The sequence below is a fragment of the Nelumbo lutea genome, chromosome 2 (genome assembly GCF_056320005.1).
Source record: "Nelumbo lutea isolate HS-2025 chromosome 2, American lotus-T2T, whole genome shotgun sequence".
Taxonomy (NCBI): Eukaryota; Viridiplantae; Streptophyta; class Magnoliopsida; order Proteales; family Nelumbonaceae; genus Nelumbo; species Nelumbo lutea.
Genome location: NC_142685.1, coordinates 23,199,402 through 23,207,434, shown reverse-complemented (window position 1 = coordinate 23,207,434; position 8,033 = coordinate 23,199,402). Strand labels below are relative to the sequence as shown.

Genomic DNA, 8,033 nt, shown 5'->3' with positions numbered 1-8,033 from the left:
CTCCCCCCCACCCCCCACTTCCCACCTACAAAAAAACAAACAAATTAGTAAATAAAGAATGACACAAACACAGACAGTTGTTGCTACGCCAGTAAGTGCTGTGAAACGAACCTTGATCTATTTACAAACCACCTTTTTGGTACAACATAATTTTATGATGGCATACATAATCATATTGCGTACAAAGAGGGAATATGCTCTCTAGTGCAAGAAATAAGAATCCCATTCCCGGGTATGCCAAAATTAATTTGGAAGGGCACATGTTAAGCTGCGGGGGCCCACCCCCTGGTCGGCTTCTTATCTTCCAAAGACAGCTGAGAGGGTCCAAAGGAAATTTGGTTTCTTCTGATGCTGCCTACTGCTCTATCTCTTCGTTTCCTTACTCAAGTTGGATTTCTAAAAAAAGGGTGGTTAAGGGCTTCTCGAGCTGTTAGTCGTTCTGATGGCTCGAATTTTAGCAGGCCATGTAGTAAATCTGTTAAGGAGGCACTTGAAGATTCAACATGTTGTGAGACCAGATTCTGCAATGATAAATGTAAGTTGTTAAACAAAAACTATAGATAAGCCAACATTTTAAATCCTTCAATGGGAAAAATTTTTGGCTGTCTAAGCTCAACAGCCTGGGCTGTCAACAAGGGATTCCCCAGCAATGACAACCAGAGTTTTCTGCCTTTAATGAGGTGAAAACTTCTGATGTTAATGCAGAATAACGCAAGTGCCTTTCCAAAATAAAGAGTGGGGGGGAACAAACCTTCAGACGGTCAAGTTTCTTCACTGCCCTAATACTTTCTCTTGAAACAGCTCCTTCAGGCCAATTTAACCTTGCTCGTCTGAAATACTTCTCAGCACCACGGCTGCAGAAATAAGGTGGATATTTATGTCTCAAACCATTACCGCTAAAAAACTACAAACTAACAATTTCGGATGGTATAGAATGCAGACACTCACTTGGCTTTCCGAATCATATGCTCTGGCAATGGTCCCAATACTCTCTCCATCATCGCTAAATGCTCCAAGTTCTCATGGGTCTGAAACAATGCTTCACCCTGAAATAATATCTAGAATAATTTCAAACCAATGATTTCCTACACCCAATCAAACTGCAACATGAATTTCTAGAAAATTTAGATAGCTAACCGAACAAAGTTCAACAAGTATGCAACCAGTACTCCACAGATCACAAGGATAAGTCCATCCTAAACCTGCAACCAAATACGCATATGATGAGATGATGAGTGAAGTAAAAAGGTACCAGCTACATAAAAAAAGACATTAGCTCCACAGACGATACAAATGTAGAGAAGCATTTTAGTTGCCAAGACATTTCTAAACAGAGATTCGATTATCTTGAATTAGAGTTCAGTTTTCTGTTGTGTTAAAATTAGATCTAGGATTTTTGGATAGTATCACTCCCCAAGAGTTCCATCCATAAAATTTGGTCCCTTGATGTGGTGATAATGTTAGGGCTTTCTTCCTCCCTAATGAAAGTATGCCATTGGATTCTAAAGGTACTATTCTAAAATATTGCATTCTACAGTAATCCATAACGCTAATAGCCTAGATCAGATGCATGGGTGGGTGACTATTCTTTAAAGACCTTGTTCCCATCAATTTATGCCCTGTCTTGCCTTAAGGGTAAACCGGTTGCTGATTTCCTGTCCCCTTCTCCTTCACAGACTGGTTTTGCTTGGAATCTGGGTCTCCGCAGAAATGTGAGAAATTCTGAGTTGGATTTGGTGTCTTCTATTGTTCAGTTGCTTGACAGGGTATTCATTGATCCTGCCAAGCCAGATACTAGAATCTGGGCTCCTAATCCCCTTGAAGCGTTCAGTTGTGCGTCCTTTTTAAAACTTTGACCTCTAATCACCCTGGTGAAACTGCTTTTCATATATTTGCTTCCTGTCCTGTAGCTAGCAGCATTTGGGATTGTTTTTTTTTTATTTTTTTTCTCTTTGGATGCAGGTGGGATACCCCGGTGACACACAGGCAGCAGTACTGTGGATGATATGGGAGGAAAGAAATCAGAGAATTTTTGAAGGGAAGAAAAGGTGCAAGGAATTGCTGATAGATGATAAAAGTAATCTCATGGGTGAAATCTATGGATTTATTTTCAGACTTTACTATGGATGACATAATCAGGAACTGGAGGACTGTAGCATCCTCGTCAGCTGCAAAAAAGAAGGTTTTAAGAAGTTGGGATCCCCCTGAATCCGGATTCCTCAAATTAAACTTTGATGGGAGCAGTTTTAGCAACCCGGGTGTGGCTGGAATTTGTGGGGTCATATGAGATGACAGGGGGACAATAGTGGGGCTGTACTCAGGCCCGACTGGTTGGGGTGACTCCATTACAGCTGAACTAAAAGCAGTGGTCTTCGGAATACAAAAAGCCATGGAAATAGGGTTGAGAAGGTTGGTTTTAGAAGGCGACTCCAAAGTAGTTATAAGCTGGCTAAAGCAAGATGGGAAGACCCCATGGGTATTCAGAAATGGGATCAAGAAAATTATTCAGATTACGAAGGATAAGCAAATATTATCAGTGGATTCTAAGAGCAGCAAATGGATTTGCAAACCAGCTAGTGAAGCAAGGGGCTAATAGGGAACATTGGCTTTGGGCTCAGGTGTTAGGATGTAAAGAAAATCCTAGGTGGAATTTCAAAGGTTATTGGGGTAGCCGAGGCTACTCATTCTCTGTACTAAATCTATTATCATCTTCTTAATAAAATCACTTTTACTGAAAAAAAAAAGCCTAGCTCAGATGCATTGTTACCTTGGTACATGGCATAATTGCCTAGTACCCGGGTATCCATAGTTGTCCGACATGTCAACCTCCAAAAGTAGCTAATTGCACAAATAATTAAAAAATGTAGTAGATGTTGAAGCATGGATTTATTATGTATCCTTTGTAAGTTTTTTTTTTTTTTTTTTATAATTGAAGAACAAGACCCCTGAAGGTTAATAACAGATAAAAAGGAAACCTCACAAAACTCCCTCACATGACAATGAATGTCCAGCAACCAAATGGTTGTGTTCAAGACATGTAATAACTTCTGCGTACACAAACAAAAAACAAATCTAATGTTTATAACTTGGTTTACTAAAATGATAATTATAACGTCAAGAACCAATCTAAAAATAGGAAGATAGGTATAAGATTGTAGTGTACAGATACAAAGCACTCTGAAGTGGCCAAATGTGAAATCTGTCAGGAATATGGAGGTAAGAAAGGTTTCTGAATTCTAAGAATAGAAACATAAGTGGAATTGTAGACGTATGGGGATTGATTATTTTGCAAGTACGAGGTAAGAGAAAAAATAATTGCTATTCTCCAAAGCAACCAGAGATAATGCTGGCTTGTTCATTAGCTAGCAGGACAAAATATAATTTAGAACCAAAAGGAATTCCTTGGGGGAAAATACCACAACCATTTGGGATAAATAGAGAGGTGTTTTGGGCTTGTTTTGTTCTCTTTTTGATTCCCTTCACTATTTTTCTATCCTAACCATTCTCCATCCATTTTTTGGGTGACAATTGTACTCTTTAGTTAATCTTATTAATGAAAGTTACCGTTTCTTATAAAAAAAAAGAACCCCACAACTATTTGAGATCAATTCCTGTTTCCAGGTTTGCAAGTGCAAGAAAAGGCTACCAAATCACCAAAGTTCACTGTTCACCATTTCCTTGACAAATTGCACTAAACTAGACTAATGAAGTAGAGAAGGAGATTATGACATAAGACTAAAAGCTGAAACTATAGAAGAGGGGAGAGAGGGAAACTAAAATGAAAGTTGGTTGTAGCTCTACTCTACATTGATTTGAGAATTCATTAATCAAGTAGCGAATTTTCCCCTTCAGGGAACATCTCATACAAATGCAAATAAAAGAAGTACTATATTTCACATCTACAGTAACTGGTTTACCTAAAATGACTTCTGGTGCTCGGTAATGCCTTGTAGAAACAATGGAGCTATGATCCTGATTGTCAAAGGTAGTACTACCAAAATCAATCAGCTTTATGGCACTTGACTTTGGCAAGCACCTGAAATTCACCTCATCTGAAGAATTCTTCTGTACCATTCCAAGCATTTACTCAACATAATTACCAAGTCTAGATACCCGATACCTGAAATGGCACTATTTCCAAATAATTGTGGAAAAGGCAAGATACCTTATACCCTGGCAGCTTTACATACTCAGAAGACACAAGAAGTACATTTTCTGGCTTCAGGTCAGTGTGAATTAGACGTAAATCATGCATATCTGTCAGATGTTATAAAGCATAACAACTGAATTAAAAAAATGTACACATTAAAAAAAAAAAGAAAAAGTGTCTGGGCCCTGGACAATCAAAACAGAACAAAACAAAGCTTGGGACAATGGTTAGGATAGAAAAATAGTGAAGGGAATCAAAAAGATAAGGCCAAATATAATCCACACACATGCTACAGACTCCAAAAGCTGACGTCCGAACTCCCGGACAAGATCCACAGGAAATGGGCAGTATTTATTTCTCCGTAGAAAATCAAACAAACTTGGTCCAAGCCTCTCAAACACCTGGTAACACCATTGAAGTTCATTTAAAGAAATGTTTCAATATCAAGTTTTCCAGTATCACAAATTAAGTCCATAGGGGCAAATGAAATCGAACCAAACATTAAGCTTTATTATCCATTCATTATAAAGAATGTACGCAACATAAAATGGTTATAGCATCCACAGTTACTTTTTATGAAAGTTGAAATGAAATATGCATTCCAGTGTTCCCATGGGAGGGAGAAATACTAAAAAGATTAACAATCTATATTGGGGGAGATTCAAAGTCATATTGCCCTAGCCAATGGACATATGGAAAGTTTAACTGAAAGCACACCACATTTCATTAGCCTACCATCGTAGGATGCGCGATGAGTTCCCAAACATGATAGTCAGAAGTTCATAGATTGGTAAGCATCTTGCATAAAATAATGGGAACTGGGAAATTCATTGAATGAAGATTTACCTAAAGCTTTGGAAGATGCTTGCTATGGAAGGTAAGGACAAGTGCGACTTTTACTGGGGGTTGTCTCTTTCTCATTGATGCTGGGGTTGGGATTGATATTATAGCAGTAGTATCTTTGAAAACAATTACAATTACAATGATCAGTGGAACACATAGATCTTTAAAAACCCAAAGGTAGAAAGATGTGATGATTATGAAAATTGAGTCTTATCGGTCCGATGTAGATGGTAACACTCAGCCACCACTTAAGAACTTTAAATAGGAATAACAAACACTATTTTCTAAACTGCAACAGAGAGAATATATCTAAAACAAAGGCATGGAGTAAGTACTTACAATACATATGTGATTGCGATAGTCAAACCAGTCTCGAATCTGCACACAGCTGCACAATAAGAAAAAAAAAATTATAAATATAACAGTTGGAAGTTGGAACATATTAGGGAGTAGCAGATTTTATTTGAAATGCAAACACAATATATATGCATACCAGGAGCCACCTCTATCATCCTTAGCTAGATGCTGAAGCACATCGATTTCAATTTTTGCTGCTTCACGGTATTTTCTTAGGCTTCGGACTACTTTGATTGCCACATACTCTCGTGTTTGACGATCCCAACATTCCAAAACACGGCCAAATGTGCCTACAGTACTAGAAATTTTCTGACATGGACATAACCATAATCATAAAGAAAAGATCTAGAAGACAGCACGACACTTGATAGCTAACCTTCACCCATCTTGCTAAGGATTTTATCTGCAAAACAGTAGAAAGAAAACCCGACTATAGTTAGAAAAAGGAATCCAAAATCCCTAAACCATGGCTTCTTAGCATGAGATTATGAGAAGGAATCATCATCCATGATCCAATTATTAATATATGAAGAAATGAAAAGTCGCCCAACCAAAACCAGCAATAACTAAAATTTTGTCATATATTAACACCTAAAACAAACAAACAATGATCTAACTTTTGTAATTGAATGCATTTAAGAGGAAAGCACTCAACAAGTGATTTGGGAAACAGAAAAATACTGTGCACATAACTCTTAAACTCAAAAGGCCACAAATTTACAGCAAAATTCAACTATATCCATAAAAGAGATACTAGAAAGGATTCTGAACTCTGTGTCACGATGACTTCTTATACAAATAAACAATAACAGTTTAAACATATTTTTCCCCCAAAACACATAATTGGCTAACGGGATTCGAGCATAATCATAAAACGGAAATATTAACATAAGAGCTCAACTTCTAAAGCTAGAACCTAGTCAAGGTCCTAACCAAGAGCCATGAAAAGGAATCACGAAAGAAACAGAAAACAGAACAATGCGAAAGCAACGATCTTTGTTTGTTTGTTTGTTTGTTTGTTTGTTTTTGGATCAATAAACAAATAACTTTCAATGCGAAAGCAACAATCTTCCATAATTCACTCAATTAAAGAGTCAATTCTAGCACCCGCAAATTCTTTCAAGCCAAGAGGGAGTAGCCAAAAAGAATAAGATTATAAGATATAGGAAATACAAAAAAAAGGAAATAAGATTTCGTGATAGTCTTTCTTACATCTTGGAGTCAGATTCTCCCCTAGATTGAACACATAATGCCCTTCACGATCGTCCTCCCTCCACGGCGGCGACGCAGGGCGAACCAAAGTCCCTTTAGTGAAGGTCGGCAGCCGAGCAGCCTACACAGACGCAGCGAGCCATTTCCAAGCGGTGTCAGATTCCAAGACAGATAAAAACCCAAACTGTGCCTCACAGCGTCCATACAAACCCTAGCTTTATATTGTCTCTCATGGATGCCACCGGGCGCCCTTCGAAACCCTAACCCTAACTCAACTTCACACAGATCCAAACCAACCTCTGCTTCGGCAGGCGTAACATCCCACGCCAGGCGGGGGCGTTTTCTCGTTCGCTGTCTTTCCATCTCTTCCAATTCGATCGTCACCATAGACGACTCCGATCTTTCTCTTATCTCTGTATCTCCTCCCTCTGCAACAAAACGATCCCTACAAAAATCTCAAGAAAATATACAGTTTTTTGTTTTCTTTGTTTGTTTGTCGACAGAGAAGCGAAGAGGGATGGAGAGAGAAGCGCACAACACAAGAGAAAAGGCTAAAGCGAAGGGGTATGAGCCAGTGGGGGAACATCAATATTTATCGGAGGCTGCTACCGAAACTCGAGTGGCGCTACCCTCAGGTCCGACCGATCATTAAGGATGAGAAAAAAAAAGAAAAAAAAGGGACAAAACAGAATACACCAGTTACTCGTACATTCACCAAAACACCCACAACCTTCCTTCCTTATTACAAATAGACCTCTCTTAAGTCTTATGGAATGGTGACAATATAATTACTATTATACCCCTATTATTTATTATTCTTTTCACTATAGTATAATCTCTTTCCTCTCCATACGAAGAAATTATCGATGGTTGTCACACTTCCCAATTACCACGATTCAAACTGACTTTTTGACCCGAAAATTGTTGAAACAATCCGTTTTATTTCGTCTTTCATTTTATATTTTGGCCAAAAATGTTGATTTGATAATGATCCGTTGACCCGAATGGTCGAATCTTCAAATTTTGATCGCCTTTTATTTTAATTATTCATTTTAAATTGAAATGGGTTATCTGTTCGAACCGAAAGGTCAAACTGTTAGTCAAAAACCAGTGAGTAAAGGGGTTCTATTTCCAATAGGATTTTAGGTTTTAAAACATTGCTTTTCAAGCCTAGCGGTATATTATTAAAACACCCCTTATATTTTATCATGTTAATTAAGACGCCCTTATAATTTGTATCTGTCTTACTTAAAGTTTTGCCCATCAAGATTCGTTTGCCTTTTTGTTTGGGAATAGCGAAAGGGCATGGTTCCACAACCTTTGATTAGTTGAAGAAGAAGAAGAGATGATTACTAATTTGGTTCCTGTTCGAAAAGGTTGAATATGGTGAACAATGTCGGTATTTTCGAGATCAAAAGTTGTGGAAATTCCCGAATAAAAAGACAAACAGAACTTGACAGGCAAAGCTTTA

General features: G+C 38.0%; 1 protein-coding gene across 4 annotated transcripts; it reads right to left on the bottom strand.

Moving 5' to 3' along the window:
- Window positions 1-96: 96 nt before the first annotated feature.
- On the bottom strand, window positions 97-7,652 carry LOC148869193 (serine/threonine-protein kinase AFC3-like). Of its 4 annotated transcripts, none has more exons than XM_088971420.1 (12): window positions 6,860-7,652; window positions 6,563-6,683; window positions 5,727-5,753; window positions 5,487-5,640; window positions 5,333-5,381; window positions 4,437-4,551; window positions 4,166-4,257; window positions 3,918-4,065; window positions 1,138-1,202; window positions 949-1,058; window positions 752-854; window positions 97-521 (listed from the first exon to the last, which is right to left on the bottom strand). In XM_088971420.1, exons 1-12 carry the CDS (start codon window positions 6,947-6,949, stop codon window positions 384-386), a joined length of 1,212 nt encoding a protein of 403 aa, XP_088827546.1. In that variant the 5' UTR covers window positions 6,950-7,652; the 3' UTR covers window positions 97-383. The 4 variants fall into 4 exon arrangements, with proteins under 4 accessions (XP_088827546.1, XP_088827548.1, XP_088827544.1 ...); XM_088971422.1 differs by having other exon boundaries at window positions 949-1,046; XM_088971418.1 differs by having other exon boundaries at window positions 6,773-7,205.
- Between the last annotated feature and the right edge of the window lie 381 nt (window positions 7,653-8,033).